The 23,524-nt window shown below is 41.9% G+C and overlaps 1 protein-coding gene across 6 annotated transcripts in view; it reads left to right on the top strand.

The window, feature by feature from the left end:
* Positions 1–22,462, top strand: part of ADD1 (adducin 1) — a 52,303-nt gene extending 29,841 nt beyond the window's left edge. For 3 of the 6 annotated variants that reach the window (XM_081019925.1, XM_081019923.1, XM_081019924.1), the window contains exons 13-16: positions 395–487; positions 11,737–11,890; positions 14,762–14,857; positions 20,253–22,462. In XM_081019925.1, coding sequence (XP_080876051.1) covers positions 395–487; positions 11,737–11,890; positions 14,762–14,857; positions 20,253–20,602 — 693 coding nt within the window. In that variant the 3' untranslated portion in view covers positions 20,603–22,462. Of the gene's footprint in view, positions 1–394; positions 488–11,736; positions 11,891–14,761; positions 14,858–16,910; positions 16,945–20,252 lie in introns of all 6 variants that reach the window. The other 3 variants (XM_081019926.1, XM_081019927.1, XM_081019928.1) reach the window with 2 other exon arrangements.
* Positions 22,463–23,524: the final 1,062 nt, after the last annotated feature.

The raw sequence follows: 23,524 nt of genomic DNA, 5'->3' as shown, positions 1-23,524 counted from the left end.
AATCAGCAATGAACTCTTTATTGCAAACTTTCTTTTTAGGACATATTCATTTGAATATATTGTCTTACCTTTATAGTTTTTAAATAGGTATAATGTATGCTTTTTCAGAGAAAGCATAGAAGCAAATGACTTCACTCAGTAGATTTTAGAGATGCAAAAGGTAGCCCAATTATTATTTTTATTGTACTTTTATGCAGTTTGACTAGTCACCATCATGGCCAGGGAATTTTTCAAGTTGGGGTTAGTGTATTGGTGCATGTTGCTTCATTGCCATTGGTTCTGTATCACAATTTACTGTTTTTCTGCATGATATTTATCCCATGCCATAATGCTTTAAGCTGATGATCTAAAGCCCGAGCTTGGTTTGCTCTGTTCACTCAATTTACTGTTGCAGGATGCTCCCCTCTCAGACTGTACGGAAACAATTGAAGGGCTCGATCCCACAGAGCAGGCCTTTAATCCCGCTAAATCTGTCTCTGTTAGAAAGGTACTTACTGCCATGTCATAACTGCTCTAAGTTCTGTTGTTTACCTTTCACTTCTACCTCTTTCTTGCCCTGGGTTGTAGCTTATATTTCTTTGTAAATGTTAAAAAGGTTATACGATTCTACAAATTATGCATGTGTTTATGTTTGATACATTAAAAAATTTTTTTTAAAGAAATAAGGTCAGTCTTATTCCTTTTATGATCATGGATAGCATATGGAAAATTGTACGGTTCTCAGTGTAGTTTTGTTTATGCATGGTCTTTGTTAAGTAATCTGGTTACATCAGTGTAATACCCAAAATATCCACAGGCTTAGCCAAAAAATAAAGCAGCACAAATATGTAAAGCATGATGGTAGCTGTTTTCATGTAAGGGGTGTTGTATATGGATGAATCTCAAATGGTACTGCCTCTGAAGATTGAGCCATTTGTTGGCTTCCTAAAGTCGTTTTACAGATTGTACTGGCCAAATTTCGCATGAGAACCCATGTATCTGAAATTGTGAAAAATCATAAAGCAGTAAGCTTTAAAGTAGTCTCGTTTCTGGCATGTAACCATATGGGACAATCTTCTACAAACACACCCCTATATTAGGTAGTCCAATTACAGTGAAAGTGACTACATCACATCAGACATTTACACATATATGAATCAGCCCTAAGTTACTCTTCTCAAACTAATAGCATCACTTTGGTCATTTCTGACGTGGCCCTGTTGTGTTCTTCTCCTCTGCTACATGAATGTGGAGAAAGGGAAATATTAGGCCTTACTGCTTAAATTTCTCTCCACAGAGTTTACACTCATGTGCATATATACCTGCCAATCTGGGATAACATTTGTTGTATCATAAAGTAGACTGTTTAGCATGAAGACTTTAAGGTGTCTGGTGCCACAAGAGTAGATCATACTAGAAATTGAAAAATAAAAGCAGTCAGTTCCATGCATTCGTTGTGCCTTATTTGTCAGCTTTTCCGATATCTTCATGATTCTATTAGTTTGTATTTGTATAGAATATTATGAAGGACAGTTGAGTTGTAAAGTATTAGTTAGCCTTGTTCTTCCTCTTGCAGTGGAGTCAAGGGCTGCTTGTTTTGGCATAGCTTTGTGCTACAGCTTGATAGCAGTCTGCTAATTTAAGAAGTAGGCATAATTTTTGAGGACATCTTTAGCCATACACTAATTTCACAGAATTTCTAGAGGCCTTCCACATGCTAGGAGAGTGTCAATTAGAGCATTCAGCAAAGTGAAGGAGACCTCTGTGTTAGCCACCAGCTACAAGATGGCTTGTTTCTTCTGCAGACACAGAAATGCCCTCAACAGCCTTCTCTGTGTGCTTTTCAAACTCTGCTCCTGTTCTGCATGCTAAAAACAGGCACACAAATAAGGTCCCTGGTGGCCCTCAACTAGCCTTGGCAACTCTAAACGCCCAAAATTCTGTACCACACACAGAATAGAATCTTTTTCACAGAGCAGATCTGCTGTCCTAAGGCTCTCTGTAGCAACCCAGTCCTTAGTGGTTTCAACTGACAGCCTGGAGATTGAGAAGTTCCTCAGGTTTCGGCTGCCAGAGGAAGTCCCATGCACCATTCGGGTGGCCAAATATCCCTAGAATTTGCCAGTCCACCTGGGTGGCATTCCTGAGATAGTGTGAGAAGAATCAGCAACTGAACACCACAGGACTTACACAGCTTCTCTCATCCCTACAAGATGGACTCTGCATAGATCTTCAGCCTAATAGCCTGCAGAATCCTCAGGGCTTTCTAAATGTTCCAGCAAACCTATCAGCTCTAGTATCCTCCATTTTTATAGGGAGCAACTCTCCTTAGTCCACCTGTCCAGCAAAGTGCTTCTAGCACTCCAGAAACCACAGTTGAATCACTGAAGCGTTCCATATTGTGTCTCTGAAAGTGATATTTTGGCTCTGATTGTTATGACACAGGGTACTGAGCTCTGACATACTTCAGCTGGCTAAACATCTCCACGTTTCACAAAGAAAAGTGTGGTGGGCTCCTATCGGAGAGATGTTGTTTGCAGATGACTCAGTCTTGACAGTGCACTCTGAGGAAACGCTACTCGTCAACCATTTTGTCCATTTGGTCTTGTCATCAGCCTGACAAAGACTAACATTTTTGCTCAGGAGGCAACAAGCACTCCACATGTCAGCATTGGTAACCAAACGCCTAAGGTGGTAGACAATTTTGTCTACCTAGGCTCCACCATAACCAGTAACCTTTCCATCAACACTGAGCTGGACAAACGTATTGGTAAGGCAGCTATGACAATGGCTTGCCTCTCCAAAAGGGTATGAAGAATGTGATGCTAGTGACCAATACCAAGATGAAGGTCTGCCAGGCTTGTGTGTTGAGCTTTATGGGCAACATGCAGTGGGTCAGGAAGAGTTGGACATCACATGGCAGGACAGAGTCTCAAACAAAGATGTGCTCTCCTAAGACCACATTCACAACCTGTTTGCACTTCTGTCTCAGTGACGTCTGGACTGACTTGGTCATATCCACAGAATGGAAGATGGCAGGAATCCATAAGAACGTGCTCTATTGGAATCTGACTTCGGGCACTAGACCTGTTACAAAGTTGTCCGCAAATGTGACATGAAGGCTGGGAACCTTAACCCCGCTGTGTGGGAATCCCTTGCAGGCAATGCTATTGCCCAGTGGCAGACAGGTAGTATATCCACAGCAGCGACTGCTGGGAGGAGAGCAGAGAGAAGAAACATCATGGTGCACCTATAGCAGCGAAAACAGAGACATGACTTTCTTGTATCAGTCTCTGATACAGCCACAGCAGGCACTGTAACTCTCCAGTGGTTTACCCCCATAGGTTCATTCTTCCATTGCCTCCCAAGAAAAATGGATGCCAGCAATTATAAAAACTTAATTTTATTTATGCCTTGATACTTTTATTAAGTTTACAGTTTTAAAAAGTTGTTTGTATTCATGGAACTTTGAAGTGTCAGGCATAGCCCTATTGGCTTTAGCCCAAACGTAGCAGAGTTTTCCTGCACAGCGAAGAAGCTAGTTGCGGCGGTAATGACTAGTCAGCTAGACTCAGAATAACTATTTACAGGATTTATTAAAAGGAAAAATAAAACCAGCAGAGTTTCTGCATACAAAACAAAGCAAAATAAATCCTTTCTCTCTCTCTCTCTCTACCATACACAGCACTTCTCCTCCTAACACACCTCACATCACACTGTGCTAGCAATCCTAGATAACAGAGTTGAGTGCTGGTCGTTAACCAATCAGAGTAAGTAGTTTCTAGGTCAAGCAGACCTGGGCTTTCTGCCAAGAGTAAATTGACACTGCCTTGAGTTAATTGTGTGAAGCCAGAATCTGCAAGTTTCCCATGAGAATCAATTAACAGAAACTGAACACCCCCTCACAGATTCTGCTGGACAATTAACATCAAAAAACACCTATGTAGGAGATTATTTTTCCAGCAAACCTAAACCCTTGCACATTTGCTTGTTCTTTATCTTTGCCAATGGTTTAGTTAATACATCTGCTACATTTTCTTCACTTGATACATAAGTACATGTGATTATATTGTCTTGTACACAGCAACGTACATTTTGGTATTTTACAGAGATATGTTTGGAACGTGATTTGAAACCCTCTGTTTTACTTAAGGTTATACAAGCTTGATTATCAATGTAAACTCGTACTGGTTCTCCACAATTTACATTTAAATCTGTTAACAAATGCTTGAAATAAATCACCTCGTTGCACAATTCACTCAATGCGGCGTACTCTGATTCCGTTGATGACACACTTACAATGTCTTGCTTGCGTGACCGCCAGCTGATTAAAGCTCCACCGACCATTATGACTAGTCCTGTGACAGATTTTCTATCTGGCAAATTTCCCCAGTCACTATCACAGTAGCAACTCAACATTTCGTCCTCGGAAGAATTTAATTGTAACATATAGCCAATTGTCTGTTTGAGGTATCTCAGAACTTGTTTTACCCCTTTCCAGGCATTTAGTGTGGGTTTTGAGACCAATCTACTTAATATGCCTACTGCGTAGCTAATATCAGGTCTGGACCACTGTGCTAGATACAATAAACTTCCAATTACAGAGTGATATACATCAGGATGTTCAAATTCAGGACTCTCATCTATATGAAGTGTTTTTATGAAACCTGGATCCATAGGCACCGCTGCCCCTTTGCAATCCTGCATCCTGTATGTAGTCAGTAGTTGTTTAACTTTGTTCTGCTGACTAATTAGGCAGCTGCCATCTTGGGCCCAGCACACTTCCAACCCTAGATATGTCCTAACCGGGCCTAAGTCCTTCACTTTGAACTTACTGGACAATTGCTTGGCAAACCTTTTAGTTTGTTTATCTGTTTTACAGGCATACAATACATCATCTACATAAATCAGACAAAACTCTTGATCACTGCCTGTACCACGTACATAAACACAATTGTCAGCTGTACTCTGCTTGAAACCAAATGACACTAAGGCCTCATGGAAACATTTGTTCCAAGATCTTGCAGCCTGTTTGAGACCATATAGAGCTTTGTTTAATTTTAACACTCTATTGGAACCTGTCTCATAACCAGGCGGTTCGGCTAGATACAGGTCTTCTGATATTGATGCATGTAAATATGCAGTCTGGATATCAAAATGGTTTAACAGGAGTTTTCTCTTTGCTCCAAGCGTTAAAATCAGCCTTACACTGTCCCCCTTAGCAGTAGGGGAAAAAATTTCGTCATAATCTTTTCCAGGCCTCTGAGAATATCCTTGAGCCACTAAACGAGCTTTGTATTTGTACTTTCCTGTCACCAGAGGTTTAAGTTTGTACACCCACCTGCAGCCTACAATCTTTGCCCCCTCAGGCGCTGCTACTGGTGTAAAAACCTTGTGCTCATTCAGAGAGGACATCTCTTCCTCCATTGCCTGTTTCCAGAGCTCTGCCTCCTCTTTTGGTAACTTTAACACCTCCTGAAAACTCTTGGGTTCTGCAATTACACTAAACACATTTGCAGTATCTGGAGAAAAACGCACCGGAGGCACTCCTTTGTTTTGTCTTTTAGATCTTCTGGGAGAAAATTTTTCTTCTGACCCACTTTCCTCCTCAGAACTACGACCTCTCTTTTGCTGCTTAGCAACTGGTCTCTGGCTAACTCCACTTTCTTGAGAGCTCTTATCTGAACTTTCCTCCCCGTCAGACTCTGATTCTCTGTGTCTACCTTCAGAGTCAAGGAGCTCCTGGGAAGGTTCAAACCAAACCTCAGTATTGGCATGTAGTCTCTCCCAGCCACTATGTTCACAAAAACTGGCATTCCTGGAGATCACAATGCCATTTGTCCCTTCAGCAAAGCGGAAACCTTTTCCCAGCTCCTGGTAACCCACAAACACTAACTGTTTGGTCTTAGGATCTCCCTTCTTTCTCATTTGTTTCGGAATTAATACCCAGGCTTTTGATCCAAACACATGCAAATGGTCAATTTTAGGTTTTTTCTGAAACAATTTAAAGTACGGGGTTGTACCTATTGTTTGATGAAAGAGCCTATTTTGGAGATAACACGCGGTGAGCATGCTCTCCCCCCAATAAGACATGGGCAAATCAGCATCATCAAGCATGGCAAACATCATATCTTGTAAAGATCTGTTTTTTCGCTCTGCAACGCCATTCTCCTCTGGGGAAAAAACGTTCGTTTTTCTATGCCCAATGCCACGCTTTTGTAACCAATCTCTAAAGGCATTTGACATAAATTCGCCACCTCTGTCCGTCTGAATCCTTCTGAGTTTAATGGACAGAAATCTTTCCACAGATGCCACCCAGCCTTTAAACTTAGTGAACACGTCACCCTTATTCTTCATGGGAAAAACCCAAGAGTAACGCGTGGCGTCATCCACAATTGTTAGTGAAAAACGCGCTCCACCCCTGCTTACAGCAAATGGACCAATTACGTCCATATGAACCAGCTGTAGCGGTGACTCACTAACTCTGTCACTTCTGGGGTAAGAGACTCTGTGGGTTTTAACCTTTTTACAAACATTACAATCAAGGTACTTGTTACAACTCTTTAAATTACCCCCATCAGCCAATTCAGACATTTTTAGTACACTTTTCCAGCAAGCATGCCCCATTTTCCTATGCAATAAGTGCACACAGTTGTCATGTATAGCTTTGTTATTCACTGCAGGCTGAGATTTACTGACTACTGCTGCAACTTGAGATCCTGCTTTAAGCCAAAACAAGCCTCCCTCTGACTTAGCAGTGCCTAAAATCTCACCAGCCTTCTTAATAATGCAACTGTCTCCTTCAAAATACACTTTAAACCCAGCTTTTAGCAAACAATCTACAGACATCAGATTGCTCCTTAATGAAGGCACACAAAGTACATTTTGCAGGCATTCACGAAGACAAGGAACAAAAACTGCACCCCCCGAAATCACTTCGGAAGTACTTCCGTCTGCTAGAGCCACCTGGCTGCGCTGTGCTGAGTTCTTGGAAACAAACAATTCATCTGAATTTACGATGTGCCGAGACGCTCCCGAATCGACCACCCAGACAGCTTGTTTCTCATCAGCAATCTTGACCTCGGCGGTCACCAGCTGAGCCGACTGTTTTTGTTTGAAGAATTTCTTTTTACGCTGCTGCTGCTGATCTCGTCTCTGCTCCTGCACCGGCAACTGAGACTTGACCAACTCCGGACATTGTCGTTTTAGATGCGCTGAAGACCCACATCGGAAACAACGCCTAACAGCAAACGCTGACTCCTCACCAGTACGCTGCTTTTGCTTCACCTCTGGCACGGCATGAGAACTCCTTCCAAAACGTCCACCTGTAGAAGCCTCTGCAGCCAACGACCTTTCTTGCCTCTTCTGCCATTCTTCAATCAAACGCCCAGTAACGTAACTGACTGATAAATCACGCTCCTGTATGCCTTCTAGAGACAAAACTAAATTATCCCAGCTTTCCGGGAGAGAACTCAAAATAATAGCCACCTTCTCCTGCTGGTCTAACGCACAGTCTCTTTCCTGTAGCGCAGCAAACTTTAACTGTAAACTGTGTAGGTGTTCCTGCATTGTAACCCCAGGCTGTAACATTGCCTTGTACAATGCCTTGCGGATGAACAGCTTGGAAACCGCTGTCTCACGCACATGGAGTTCTTTAAGTGCTTGCCACACACCTCTAGCTGTCTTGATTCCCCTCACATACGGCAACTGGGAATCTTCCAGCCCCAAGACAATTGTGGCCCTTGCTCTTTGGTCTTTATCGAGGTCTTCATCATCAGGCTTTGCAGGAAACTTACTCACCACTTGCCAGAGACGATCCCTCTGCAGCACTGCCTGCATGCGTTCCGACCACAGCAAGTAATTGGAGTCATTCAGACGCTCAAAAGCCATCTGAACTGGTTGTGAGGCCATCTTGAGAGCGATGTCCCTGGAACCCGGAACCAGCTACTCACGACCACCGAGAGAGAAAACAGGAACCACAGCACCCAGCACTCACACGCTGCAGCTGTTGTCCTTGTGTCCACTGCGTCACCAGCTCACCACAGTCAGGAACCAGCCAGTGTCCATCTGCTGCACCAACAGGAACAACAACTTCTGGAACTACTGGAACCAACACCGTTGATGCTGACACCACCACAACTCAGGCTGGCAGCACAATGCCCATAACCTCATGGAACTTTGAAGTGTCAGGCATAGCCCTATTGGCTTTAGCCCAAACGTAGCAGAGTTTTCCTGCACAGCGAAGAAGCTAGTTGCGGCGGTAATGACTAGTCAGCTAGACTCAGAATAACTATTTACAGGATTTATTAAAAGGAAAAATAAAACCAGCAGAGTTTCTGCATACAAAACAAAGCAAAATAAATCCTTTCTCTCTCTCTCTCTCTACCATACACAGCACTTCTCCTCCTAACACACCTCACATCACACTGTGCTAGCAATCCTAGATAACAGAGTTGAGTGCTGGTCGTTAACCAATCAGAGTAAGTAGTTTCTAGGTCAAGCAGACCTGGGCTTTCTGCCAAGAGTAAATTGACACTGCCTTGAGTTAATTGTGTGAAGCCAGAATCTGCAAGTTTCCCATGAGAATCAATTAACAGAAACTGAACATGTATTACAACTTTTTTGTTCTTTTATGTAAAATGCTTATAGTTGGGTTAAAAACAGCAACCAAGTCTTGCTAAATATGGACCAGCATCCTGTTCTCACAGTGGCTGGCCAGATGCCTATGGGAAGTTGGCATGTAGGACCAAGTGCAAAGCATTTCCCCCTGCTAGGCTTTCCAGCAACTTATATTCAGAATCATACAGCCTCTAACGATGGAGGCAGAGTGTAACTAACCATCATGTCTCGTGGCCATTAATAAAAGCCATCCAAGTTGCTGGCCATCACTACCTCCTGCTGGGGCATGTTCCATAGTTTCAACTATGCGCTGCGTGAAGAAGTACTCTTGTTTCTGGGTCCCAAATCCTCCAACATTGTTTCATTGGATGTTCTTGAGTTCTAGTGTTATGAGAGAGGGAGAAAAACTTCTCTAGCCACTTGCTCCATGCCACATGTAATTTCATACCCTACTATCATGTCACCTCTTGCTTGTTTTCTCTCTAAGCTGACCACACTCCCCGCCTTTCTTCATATGCAATTTGCTTCATCCCCTTGATCATTTTGGCTGCCCTTTTCTGAACCCTTTCCACCTCTACAATATCCCTTTTGAGGTGACCAGAACTGTACACAGTATTCCAAATTCTGTCACGCCATAGATTTATATAACTGCTTTATGATATTGATGGATTTGTTTTTAGTTCCTTTTCTAATGATCCGTAGCATGGAATTCTCCTTTTTCACAGCTGCTTCACACTGGGCCAACGTCTTCCTCAAGCTCTCCCCTACAACCCCAGGGTCTCGTTCCTGGTCAGTCACTGCCAGTTCAGTCCCCATGAGGATATATGTGGAATTTTCTGGCATTACTTTGCATCTTTTTACATTGAATTACATTGTCCTCGCTCTTCTCCTCAGACTTGGCCATTGACTTTTTAGAGTTTTTAAAGGTTCATTGATGAAGTCAGTGCACTGTCCCAACATTGGTCTACAGGTTACAAGTACTTCAATATATGACCGGGCTGAGCTAAGACATTGGCATTGGTCTTATCCCAAGATGAACTGGCCAGTTTCCAGTGCTTCATTGATAGTAGTATTGATCAATATAGTTGACTGCCTTTTCTAGCCTACCTTTCCCCCCCCAGTTGATATTTTTATTAAAGTTTTCTTGGTTTACAAAGGTATGTGCAATGTCTCTTTTCTAGCCTACTTAAAAAGTAACTTTTCATATGTGAAGTCCACAGAAAAAGAATAGCAGAACATAGTAAGAAATTTGTTTAAAAGGATGAAACTGAATATGAATTTCCGAGCACAATTCAAAGTGTTGGTGCTGACCTTTAAAGCCCTGAACGGCCTCGGTCCTGTTTACCTGAAGGAGCGTCTCCACCCCCATCGTTCAGCCCAGGCACTGAGGTCCAGTGCTGAGGGCCTTCTGGCGGCTCCCTCATTGCGAGAAGTGAGGTTACAGGGAACCAGACAGAGGGCCTTCTTGGTAGTGGCACCCACCCTGTGGAACACCCTCCCTTCAGATGTGAAGGAAATAAGCAGCTATCCTATCTTTAAAAGACATCTGAAGGCAGCCCTGTTTAGAGAAGTTTTTAATATTTAATGCTGTATTGTTTTTAACACTCTATTGGGAGCTGCCCAGAGTGGCTGGGGAAACTCAGCCAGATGGGCGGGGTATAAATAATAAATAGTTATTATTATTATTATTTATTTAAAACACAATTGTATGTAATCATAATTTATAAAAATCAAGGTTGGGTTAGTTATTAGTATTGTAGAGTAGGGTTACATCTGTTGAGTGACAAAGTGTAACTTCAAATATTGAAATAAAATAAAATATTAAAAGTGACAAAAATTTAGTTGACTGCCATAGGAAGTGTCTCAGAATTAGAGCATCCTCTGATATCTGACTCCTTTCACAGTTTATTTATTTTCCCTCTCCTGCTCATCCACCTTTTTTTACTGCTGGAATCTAAGCTCAGGGAACAGACATCGGAGTTCTCTACCGGTCAACAAGAGCATCCTCTAGTATCTTCCAACAAGGTTTGGGCACTCAGGGATATGGGCCAGAAATGAGCCTTTGAAATCTCATCAGAAGAGTCTGAAATTCTCTAACTCATCTGATATATGCCCTTCATGGTGTATTAGGTGCTGACAAGATGTATCTGCCATCTTTCCTGGGGGAACTGAGTATCTTGTTTCTTCCTGGGAATGATTTCCTTCTGTGCGGAGTGTTAATATGTTGTCCTTCAATGGCTGAGACTGACATATTTTCCCACATGATTTGGTGAGCTCCACACTACTGCCTTGCTCTTTCTGTAAGTTTAAAAGTACCTGAAAGAGTGAAAGAACAATATAGGCCGGCTTTTGTGTTATTTGAGTCCACGTCCTGCAGGACTATGGGTTCTGTTCCCCAAAGGGTAAGACTGAAGAAAAATGAGGGACTGCTCTTCCAAATAAAGATAACTATGGTCACTGACGTTAAATGTTTTTGTGCCTCCAGTGCAAATTATGACAAAGATGTCATTCTATAGCACACATTTAAAACGTGGCTGTGGACCTTGTCAAGATTTTTCACCCAGTGGAAGTGTAAAAGGGAATTTCTGGTCAGTATTGCACAAGAGGAAAGCCTTCCCTGAAGGCCTGTCCCCACTTTTGAATGTTCTGGACAAGGTTAATTTGGACTTGTAGCTGAACCTTTTAACAGTTTGGTTCCCACTGCTTTCCAAGGGGTGCTTTTAAATATTGTGTAGTGATGCTATATTTTGTTGCGCTGCTTAAGAGTGGATATAGTGTGGCAGAAACACTGATGTTTGTGTGATGCTATCCCTGAAATGCCTGTTCTCATGTAGTGGGCTAAATGAGTATTATTATTATTATTGTTACCATTATTAATTTGTTATGTGTGTAGGCAGTCTTTCACCTGAAAACTCTTCACAAGTTTGGAACTCATTAGTCTCGCTCTATTGCGGAATGTAGTCATGATGCAATAACCATGTGATAAAATGGATATTCTTACTTTCTCTAAATGAAAATCTTTTCAGTCTTGTTTTTTTTAATCAGATTTTGAATAATTTCTTCCATTGTTTTAGCCCTCAGGCATTGTTAGTGCACTGTATATTATTTCATGAAAAACATTTATTTTCTTCCAAACAGGGAGAATTGGTGACAGCATCAAAGGCAATAATTGAGAAGGAGTACCAACCACGAGTAATCGTAAGCACAACAGGACCAAACCCCTTCAACAAGTTCACAGACCAAGAACTAGAAGAGTATCGCAGAGAAGTAGAAAGGAAACAGAGGCAGTCAGGTTTGTGTCTACCTAACTCTAACTTGCCTTACCATGGTGTCAATATACTTCGGATATGTAGTTTAATGTGCCAGGCTTCCCTTATAAGTTTCCTTTGTGTTGATTCTCATCATACCTTGGTGGTTGTACTGTGACATTTGCCCAACCTGCACAATGTACCAAGCAGTTACAGGAGCGGCCCTGGCAGAAACATTCTGTATTGCTGCTGTGCTTCTTACTTGAGACAAAGGAGGAGTGTTGATGGTGGGCTTCTTGTTGGCTAGGGCAAGCAACACATTATATTGCAGACAACTTCAATGATAAGAAACAAGCAATGTTAAACTACACACTCATTTATTGCTGCTACTGTAGTTCATTTTTTCTGCTGGAAGCACAGAGTTTGGAGACTTGGTTGCTCTTTCATGTTGAAGTTGAAATGGTTTTTGTATAGATTTCCTTACTTGATGATATTGCTGAGCTCGAAAAGCAAAAAATAGTAGAACTGTGATCTTAAAACTTTCATAATCAAATTCCATTGCAATTCTGTTATTTCATTTATGAATTGCTTCTTACAAAGCAGGGGGTCGTTACCTCCAGCCAATCTGGGCCATTCCAGTTTGACTCATCCCAAATCACACCCACCTGTCAATCAATGAAGTCACTTAGTGATGTTGCTGGGAGCAGAGTTCAGTCTGCTGGGTATTGCTTCATCAGCACATCAGCATGTTCCCTGCAGGGACTGTGCTGGCAGAGGAGACTCCTACAGAGAACAGGATTGAACTCTACGCTCATCAACTGGTGAGTGGAGGCTTTAATCCTGCCATGTGGAATCTGTGGTGAATGCACTGGTGAAGCAAACCCCTGCAGAGGGCAGAATTGAATTCTCCACGAAGCCGATGAATGGAGTGGGGAAGCAGGCTTCCTCACCCCACCATGTGAGTTAATTTTGACAGCTGAATGGCCTTGACCAGCTGTCAAAACTGGCCCATGGGTTGGAAGTTAGAAAGAAATCTGGCATTCAGGGCCAGAAAATCCCCACCCCTGCTATAAAGCATCTCAAAGCTATTTCCCAATACAATAAAACATATACAGAAAAGCTATTGAAACCACAAAGAAGCAACAAGGGGGGGAAGGGCAAATATCCTGCTGAGCCCAGTACTGCCCATTGTTCTGTTTTCAGTAACTCTAGACGTACTCACACATTGCACTGAATACAGGTACAAGTAATCTCAGTGCATGTACAGATGTTTGTGTAAGAGTGTACATTTGTTGATTTGTGAAGCTCAGCTATTGTGTGCACAGGTATAAAATAGTACACTTACTGGATATAACATGCCTTGTGAACATAACATCCCTTGTGAAAAATGTTTTTCAGACAAAGTGGATGTAATTTAGAAACTTCAAGTAGTAAAGCATAATAATTTGATATATGTTAAAAATAATAAGACTTAACATTATTGGGACATCCAGAAATTTTGAACAAGTTGACCCAGCAATTGAAGACTCTGTTATTGTTGTGTGTTTAATGCATGAGATACTTCAGCTTAAACTGATTGTCTTTATAATGGTTACTGATTACATTTTTATCCAGGCCTTCTTGGAGCCGAGGGTGGCACATATGTTCTCTCTTTGCCTACTTTATTTTCAGTGCAACTTTGTGAAGCAGATTAGGCTGAGAGAGACTGAGCCCAAGGCCAGTCAGTCATTTTCGTGGCTGCGTAGTGATCAGTCTCCCAAGCATGAAATGCTTGCCACTACACAACAGTTGTTCCCTTCCTTGCACTTGAGCTTTGAACAAAAATTGCCTCTCCTTTAGGATGATTTTTGTCTTTTGCATTACTATAAGGGACGCAGGTGGTGCTGTGGTCTAAAGCACAGAGCCTAGGGCTTGCCAATCAGAAGGTCAGCGGTTCAAATCCCCGCAATGGGGTGAGCTCCCGTTGTTGGGTCCCAGCTCCTGTCAACCTAGCAGTTTGAAAACACGTCAGAGTGCAAGTAGATAAATAGATACCGCTCTGGTGGAAAGGTAAACAGCGTTTCCATGTGCTGCTCTGGTTCGCCAAAAGCGGCTTAGTCATGCTGGCCACATGACCTGGAAAAACTGTCTGCGGACAAACGTCGGCTCCCTTGGCCAGTAAAGTGAGATGAGCGCCGCAACTCCAGAGTTGTCTGCGACTGGACCTAACGGTCGGGGGTACCTTTACCTTTAAGAAACAATGGGATTCAGTTTGCAGGGTGGTTGAGGGTGAGAAAATGAACATATTTGCATTGCCAAGGCAACTGTAACCCCAGGCTGATTGTTCTTAGTTGACTAGTTGGGTAGAAAGAGGGTGGAGAATTGCACGTCATTACATAGCTTTTCAGCAGCAGCTACATACAGTTGAACTAACGTTGACAAAAATCTTACAGCTCAATGTGGCAGGCAATGAAGCTGCCAACTGGGCAAGACCAGTCCAGTTTGTGAATATCTTCGCTTTAGTTTACGGTTGGCCATGTTCCTTAATTGCTTCCTGCTAGAGAGGCTTCCGCTGAACAAAGTTCCTTGCAATGGTCATTTATGGTTTTTTTCTGTGATCTGTAGTAGCTGGACTAATCTGGAATCCTTAACAGTTTGTGTTTATAATTTGTATAATGTTCCATTCATTGCCTCCTGTGAATTTCAGATGTCATCAGCCACAGTAAATTCTAAAATGAAACCTCAAACTTACCTATCTATTTTAACTTAGGGCACAATTAGTAGCACATTTTTGCTCAGTTGCACTCGTGTTTTCATTTACATTTGAAACAGCTTCTTCATTAAACAGAGTTCTTCATTAAAAGATCCTTTATGCACAGTTATGTGAATTGTGAGAGTGGTCTGTTTAACCTGGTCTGTACTCTTACATTTTGTAGAAGATTCAGAAGATGCCAGACAGCAGAGGGAGAGGAGCTCTTTGGAGCACCCTGCTGCTTGCACTCCACCCAGCACTCCAGTGAAACTGGAGGAAGGTATGTCCCCTGGAGCTAAGAGTTTGTTTAGCTGCACCTCTGTGTTCATGTTTCAGTTGATATCAGATAAAAATGTGTTCATCTATTTTATTCTGTAGAGCAACATATAGCTAAATGTGCTAGTGGTTGTGTTCGCAATAATAAAGAAATGTGCACTTGAGAACACAAGGACTGCCTGATTGGGCAAGACCACGCTCTGTCTCGTGTGACATGGAAAGTGATGGCCATCTCCTTTTGTTAGCTCCTGATTAAGTGACATACCGTCCAAGAGAGTTATCAATAGTTTTCTTTCATGAATTGCTTTATTCTTTTAAAAAGCCATCTTAGCTAGTTAGCAATATCAACTTTTAATTTGTGGATTATTTACACATTTTGTCCTTTATCTGCTGCCAGTAGTGTCATCGAGTGATCCTGAGTTCTTGTGTTGTGAAGGAGGGAGGTTTTTCTTTCTAGCTGCACTCTACACAACTTTGTAAACCTCTGTCCTGTTTCTGTTAAGTTTTTTTCAACGGAAAAGCCACTAGTGCTTTAAGCTTTCTTCATAGGGGAGATGTTCCAGCACTGGATCTCTTCGGTTCCACTCTTATGCAACTTTCTCACCTCTTTGGCACTCTCTTCAAGCAGTGGTCTCCCAAAACTGTACACAGTATTTCCAAATTCTCTATTCCATAATGGCAGTAGAAACTTCCTTTGGATCATTTCCAGCTCGAGTGTAACTTTTTCATTGCTTGTGGGATCAGGAAGAGTCAACTTCAGAGCCCCTTTTAATATCCTGTTCCCAGTTAACTTGGGAGTAACTGCTGTTTGTGAGATTTACTTCCAAGTAAATTGGCACAGGATCATGCTGTTAAAAAACTTAACATAGCTAAATATTGTGAAAAGGGAGACTGAATGGGAAATCACATAATAGCTTTTTGGATGGTCAGATTAACAAAGTCACAAGAATAGAATTTACAAATTTGCTGAAATTAAAATGATGCTAGAGAATTTTGAAATTATTTATTTGCACTGAGGGTTCCCAGAGTGTCCTTTCAGCAGTACTGAAAGACTCTTAATCATCAATAGCCAGCCACTCTGCCATTATCTCTCCAGTTCTCCTCTTCATTGAAACGTTCATTGGCAGAAATGCTCGTCAGCAGTTGATCTTGAACCTTTTGTTTTAGGATTTGATCTCACAGCTGGCTACTAGGAAATATCTGTGCTACCAAATAGTAGCTGCCTACCAAACCAGGCACAAGTTGTAGAATGCCATCCATCAGGATATTAGTGAAGCTAATGTCCCAATGTGCGCCAGTGAGCAGGATCACTGTGCTCAGCAACTCTTATGTACCCCTGAGCAGCAGTAGTGGGCACCACTGCTTTGCTGATCTGGCTTCCCAACACTGCTCATCACTGCCAGTTATCAAGAGGGGGAGGAGCAAGTGGCAGGAAGCTCAGTGCAGTGGCAGAACCACTCAAAAACCCCACAGCTGTGTCTCCCTTCCTCTCAGTAACTGGCAATGCCATACCAACCACTGCTGCACCTGAGACCCACTTACCAACAAAAGGAGATTTCACTTCCAGAGAGACGCAGGTCTTGGATATATGGACTCCTGTCTAGAGCTGTTTCCATTGTTGAAATGCAAGAGGAAATCTTCCTGCCCAAATGGGTTTTTGGATCATGCAAATTTTTTTAGCAAATTCTGCTTGGTGGTTGCACATTTCTTAAGCATTATTGTAATTGGATTACACCTCTACTCATAGGTTTCAAAGTTAAAAGATTTGATTTCTTTAAGGTCTCTGCTTAATGAGAGCAAGACCAGACCTATTGTTGCAGTGAATTGGTAAAAATAAGTTGAGTACTCAAACCAGGTGTAATCTAAGATGTGTTCAGTGTTTCCCTTTTACCCTGGATTTTATCACTTGTCTGTTACAAAGTTGTCTCTTCACACCACCTCATTCTGTATTTTATAAGAATGGTAATGACCATTCTTTTAATATAACACAATGGCTGTGATGGATGTATAGATTCTCTACTTGTGCTTTTTTCTTCTTGTGGCTGCGTTACAAACAGGAGGTGGATATGCTAAAGAGTACCTGTTGCCATAGTAAGTATCATCCCATCCCTGTTCCTGCTGCTTTATCCTGACTTCTCTGTGCTGTGCTTCATTCTCTTGCATATTTTGTGGTGTTTCCTCCCTATGTTGGTTTGGTCAGCCTTTACATAGTTTGAAGTCTGCTTAACTATTTCAGTTGCTTTACCAGAACAAAGAGATCAGAGGTACATTAAGAAAAATACAGTCTGTATTAGACTTGAGTGTGACTTGGTAGCCATATGTATAAAACACTCCAGGTGTTCACATACTGATTTTGACCCCAAACCATTGATTTATCCTGTAAAGCAGAGAATAAGGTAGTGTGGCATTGCTCCTTATATCAGTGACAACAAACTAAAATCACCTTAAGAGATAAAAGGATGTTTCAAAGAGGCTCATCTCTTCATGATTGTGTCTGTTTTCCTAAGTGTTCTTAGTGGCGTGTTGCCTGTTGTGAGGAGGGAGCCTGAGCCCCTCTCTTCAAGCTGAGGAGCACAAAGAAGAGAAGACGGTAGACACTGCAAATCTGGTAGCCTGTATTTCTCTTAAGATGCCTCCATAACAGCACTCCACATACATTTCTGTGGGACAGGAAAGTCCCCTCTCCTTCTCATGTCAAACTGGACTATAATCATATGTTAGAGAGTGGCTTTATAGTGCCATTTTCAGCACATGGTTGTACCAGTTGCATTGTTTTATATAGCATTTACTGTGCTTCTTCATGGGCATCCAGTAAGCTTTACATTTTCAATTTATTTTTGACTCTGAAATTCTTTCAAGTAAAATCTAACTGTAAGTCCCATTGGAAAGGTGCATTTAATTTGCTGAGCTGAATAAATGTTTAAAGTTTTTGTTGTTGTTCCTTAAAGCCATATCCATACATTTCTTTGCCATGTTTGCACGTAACAAAAGGCCAGACTTACCAATTTAGCATGAATGGGCAGTGTGCTGGCACATGCTGCCTGGTTGCTCCCACTTCACTCCTCTCCTGGCGTATGAGGGGTTAAACTGGGAAGACCTACTTTTCTGTTGCATCTGAACCAGAGATTGGGATTGGGATTCCCTAACAAGCCATAATCAGCAAGCCAGCCACAAATCATGGCTTAATGTAGACTAGAGATTGGGGTTTGTTACAGAAAAACAAACCATGTTCTCTGGTTACAATGGAAAGGGAAACCAAGAAAGTTTGCTGAAGAGCCATAACTCTAATATGGCATCTGCCTTGCATGGAGAAGGTCCCAGCTTCAGTTCCCAGCAATCTCTGTGTAGGGCTGAGAATATGCTGTCTGAAACTCTTGAGAGCCACTGCTACTCACCAACCTTTGCCAGTCTGGTTCCCTTCAGATGTTTGTGGACTACAGTTTGGATTGAAACCCCCACCAGCACAGCAGTATGTTGCCAGGGCTGATAGGAGCATGACCAGACTGGCTGGGGCTGATGGGAATTGTAGTCCAAAACTTCTGGAGGGTGCCCGCTTGCTGAAGTCAGGTGTAAACATTGCTGAGCTAGTGGGACTGTTGGTCTGACTCCATTTTCATCTGACTTCCTTCCATGTGAAGGCAGCAATTCATTGCTGTAACAGCAGCAATGAAAACAGAAGGATAGTTGAACTACATTTAAAGAGCTATATTTAAATAAAAGAAATTAATTGCAGCTTTTAACTTTCCAAATAGCTTTTTCATTTCCCCCTGCTTTTAAATTATCCTAACCCATTTTAAAACTTCTAATGTTTTGGTTTGCTGAGTTTGAAGTGGTTATCATCACTAAGCTAACAAATCCCAGGTTTTTCCTTTTCCAAGCTTCAAATAAAGATGAAACAGAGAATTGTTAAATACAAATACAAAGAAGGTGAATGCAGTATTAAATTAACCTTAAAAGAATACAAACCACAGCATGGTATTTTCAGTGCAGTACTGAAATGAACCAGGTACCTAAAGTCACTGCAATTCAAATTGGGCCAAGAACCATGGCCATAAACCTCCAGTGCCTCAGAAATAAAGTGATATGTTTGCTGTTGCAACTTTGCTGTGGTTTGAGCTTCCCTGTGTTTATGTGAAGAGAGCATGTGCAGTGGATCCTAACATCCTTAGTAATTCAAGGAGCTAGCTAAGATTTGATCTACATAAGATCATCTCCTGTTGTTTATGTCCGGGATGCTCTTCACAATAGTGTTTTCTCACTTTCTGTAAGGCCAGAGATAGCGGCACCTTCTTAATGATGATTAAATTTTTGGACTGTGTCTAAAAAACAGATAAGAGATGGCAAAGTACAACATGCTTTTCCATCCTGAAAGCCAATTCATGCATTATGCAAAAGTGGGGGGAACAGAAGGCGAATCACCCATATACGTCCGTGTTTCCTTTCTTCTATTGCATTGCAGTGCGAGAGGGGAAACAGAAGCCGGGGTAGTTCATGCCTCTGCTTTCCCTGTGTCTCTGTAATATTTGAACAAATGGAGAATCAGGTTGCAAAGAATGCAGAATTTAAGATTCCAAGTCACACAAAACTCTGGCCCACTTGAAGATACAGGTGAGATGTCTTTTGAGGATAAGGGAGCAATAGTTAGCATTGCTGAGCTTTGTATAAAAGCTCCTTCATCTGCAGAGAGTGTGGCTTCATTTTTCATACTGAATGCCTTCGTGTAAGCCAGTCTTTTGGGCCACTGCGAGAGGCTAACATAAAACCTCATTAAGTCATCAGTGCTACTCCGTCTGAATACTGAGTCCAGTTATTATTATTTTGCAAAATAAGGAGAAACAAGCATATGCATCTTCCATTTATGCTCGGTCCCTGCTCCTGCCAACCTAGCAGTTCAAAAGCACGTCAAAGTGGAAGTAGATAAATAGGTACCACTCCAGTGGGAAGGTAAACAGCGTTTCCATGCGCTGCTCTGGTTCTCCAGAAGTGGCTTAGTCATGCTGGCCACATGACCCGGAAGTTGTACGCCAGCTCCCTCGGCCAATAAAGCAAAATGAGCTCCTCAGCCCCAGAGTCGTCCATGACTGGACCTAATGGTCAGGGGTCCCTTTACCCTGTGTGCTTATATAGAAGGGTGAACAATATTTCATAAATAAATGTAAGAAGTCAGCAGAATTTTTAGTATGTAAACTTCTGACACTTTGGTTTTTGACTCTAAAGCATTGTGGAGAAGACAGAATTCAAATAAATATTTCCGTTGCATCTCTCTGCCCAAAGGCCATTTACAAAGAGACTCAAAACTCCTGGCTCTGCATGTAGGTTTTCCACAGTTAATTTCTGTTAGCCCTCATTTCAGCAACAGGCACACATTAACAGATGTTTCCTGTTGCTTGCTCCACTAGAGAGGCAGCCGAACCAGACTTGCAACGATGACAGTGATGCTGCAACTTTCAAGCAAAGCCTCCCAGATCTCACCCCTGATGAGCCTTCAGAGCATCTCGGCTTCCCAACCTTTGGAAAAGAGGATGATAAAAGTGACAAAGATCTCGCCCAAAGCCAGACTGAGTTACCTCCTGAAAATCCAGAACCCCAATCTCAGCCGGGTGAAGAGGCAGTGACCCCACTGGCTGAGGAGGGGGCAGCAGCCGAAGCCGGCGGTGATGAGTCTCCTGGGAAGTCTCCGTCCAAGAAGAAGAAGAAGTTCCGTACACCTTCCTTCCTGAAGAAAAACAAAAAGAAGACTGACTCCTAAATACCTTCAAATATACTGTCATGGTTAGAGTCTAAGTTTATTAACCACTAGAATGTATCAGTTCTTACTGAGTGTTTTCTTTTGTCTTTAGTAACAAGCAGAACAAGCAACACCCTTAAGCTATAGCTTGATTGCTTAAGATTATAATGGAAAATTAATGAGCAGAAGGTGCTAATCCTGCATATTCAACAGCAGCTAACCAGGGTTTATCCCTAGTACGCAAACAAAGCTAAATGACTTCCATGGAACCCCATGTGTCACGTTGAGAGCCCATGCTGATTTATATATGCAGTTAATGGATTTTTGCAAGGTCTTGCTCCACGGGGTGTTGCTGTCTGCTCACTCTAACATTTGTTCTTGTCCCAGAGCCTACTGTTGTTACCAAGTGGCTTCTTAAATACTGACAACTTGGATATGATTGCAGTTATATTTTGAGAGGTTGTATTATGGAACCGAGCACCTGCTTTCGCACTGTGTAATTAGAAATAACGTTACACTGAGGCTTTGAAGAAAGCTGTCTTTTCCCTTCCCTTATTCTGTATTGTAGCATAGCTGAAATTTAAATCTATTTGTTATGTGTAAGAAGAATGAAGTGATTTGTGGTGTTTCCTGCTGATCCCTCTGCCTGCGTTCTAATAAACTGACAGAACAACCAGTTATTTTACTAATTTCTTTTCTACCAACAGTTTGTATCCGACCTCACCTGATAATTCGGAAGTTAATTTCAAGCCTTTGAAAATAAAATTTCCTAGTAGCAGGCACATACCTACTGCCTTTATTAACTCAGATCATGACCTCACTCAATTGCTCCAGTACGTTGCGCCACTTGCGGATGCAACAGGAGCTGTACTACAGTGTGAGCTGCCCCAGTCATTTCCAAGGCCATGTGGCTCATTTTCGAGAACCCTTGGAAGGTTTGGCATAATCTGGCACTGACTTGGCACAGCTTGCTAATCTCTTCTGCTGCTCTGGATCCACTGATTTAAGCTACCGTGCAGAGACTAAACTTTTGAGTTGTGCAAGGCAATGTTTCAGAAACAATTGGTATTTCTTCTAAACCTGTAAAGTTGACCGAGTTCTGGTTATAACAAAAGAAAAGACTCACTGTTTAAGGTCAGTTGGGAACGAAGATGCTGATTTTTATTGATTAACTTCGGTAATGAATAATGCACCACTGGGGGGGGGGGGCAGATTGTGTAGGTTTTTAATTGAAGTTTGGTGAAATAGCTAGTATTGAATGCCTTACAATTCGTGCTTTAAAAAAGCACAGAAGATTAGAAAGGATTCAGTGACTGGTACAGCTTTATTCTAAACATTATGCCTATGTTAGGTTCCAAATAGATACCTTGGAAACCAGTTTGAAACAAATCACTTTAAAATGGTAAAATAAATAAATAACACCCGTGCAGAAGGGTTACAGGGAGATTGGGGGGAGGGTTGGTGGTACTAAAACCATCACTAATGGAAAAGCGGAAGTGCTGAGAACAGAGAGAGAGAAAGGAATTTTTCATATGGACTGCATGGCACTAATGGCTTTGAGCTTGTTTCCTAACTGTGTGTCCTGTGAACACTAAAAGCTTAACCGTGTCTCATTGCCAGGATTGAAATTGCATTACAAAAGCCATTGCTTTAGTGTTTCTGTTATAAAACGTAGGGACTCTAATCTTTGACCACATATGCAATGATTTTTAAGTTCCAGTTTTGTAGTTCTCAATTCTTTCTATTACATAATGAAATCTAGTTGTGTATTGTATGAGAACACACTTCAGTGGGACAGGGAGGGAAAGGGAAGAGTCCTGTATTTTTTCTTCTTCTTTTGTTGTTTAATTCAATTCTACACAAATAAAATTCTTTAAAGGAGTTGTGTGTCCTTGTGCCTTGTTTCTGAGATCCAGGTATTCTTGAGCTCATGTTGTTGCAAGACTCATAGCACATTCATGGGGAAGCTAGAATATGCTGGGGCTACAGCACTGCTGTGTCTGCTATACTTTCCAAACCCAGAAGAGGAGGGGCGCACACACCACTTTCAGAAACAATAGAGTAAAAATTGCAGCCAGGCCTTCAGTGGCTGGTGGCTGCCTGGAGTAGAGACAACACCCCAAATCTGCTGGACCATACAGCCAATCTGTGCAGCGGTGTATCCACTACTATTTAATGTCCATGATAACTATCACTTCCCCCAACACAGATGAGACATGGCAGATGATGCAGGCCTGTGGCGCATTCTCAACACAAGTGAGAAACATGTTCCTATGCTGATTCAGGTCTTCAGATGAATCCGTGTTTCCCCCCATGGGCAGTGGGACAAAAATCACTAACTATAGCATATGGCTACAGGAATCCAGCAAGCCAATATATTGACCCCTGACAAAAAGATTCAAGGCCAAATAATATCACACATCACCAGTGAAACCTGTGATGAGCCCAATAACTGCTCCCTAACCCACAGATAGGCTTTCAACAGTGTAAATTTGCAACTTTAAAAACACTCATACAGCCTTCATCAATATTTATCTGTTGTTCTAGATTCAGGTAGGTAGCAGTGTTGGTCTGACGCAGTCAAAATATATATATATAATTGTCCAGTAGAAACTTAAGACCGACTAAATTTGTTCTTGGTATAAGCTTTTGTGTACATGTATCTGAAGAAGTGTGCATGCACACGAAAGCTTATATACCAAGAACTTAGTTGGTCTCTAAGGTGCTACTGGACAATTTTTTCACATATTTCATTTATCTGTGGATTAGTTCTAGCTGTCAGGTGCTTATCTTCCACTATTCATCTGCAAATAGTCTTTGTTTTCTCTAGATCCTGAGCACAAGCTTACCTTGGCCAAGGCTAATCTCATTGACCCAACTCGCTTACAATTTATTCTCGACGTGAATGATTTATACAAAACTAAGTAGGCAGCCTGCAGCCAA

Source organism: Podarcis pityusensis (genome assembly GCF_964106645.2).
Source record: "Podarcis pityusensis genome assembly, chromosome: 9".
Classification (NCBI taxonomy): domain Eukaryota; kingdom Metazoa; phylum Chordata; class Lepidosauria; order Squamata; family Lacertidae; genus Podarcis; species Podarcis pityusensis.
Note: the sequence above shows the minus strand (reverse complement) of the source record. Positions and strands in the feature narration are given on the sequence as shown.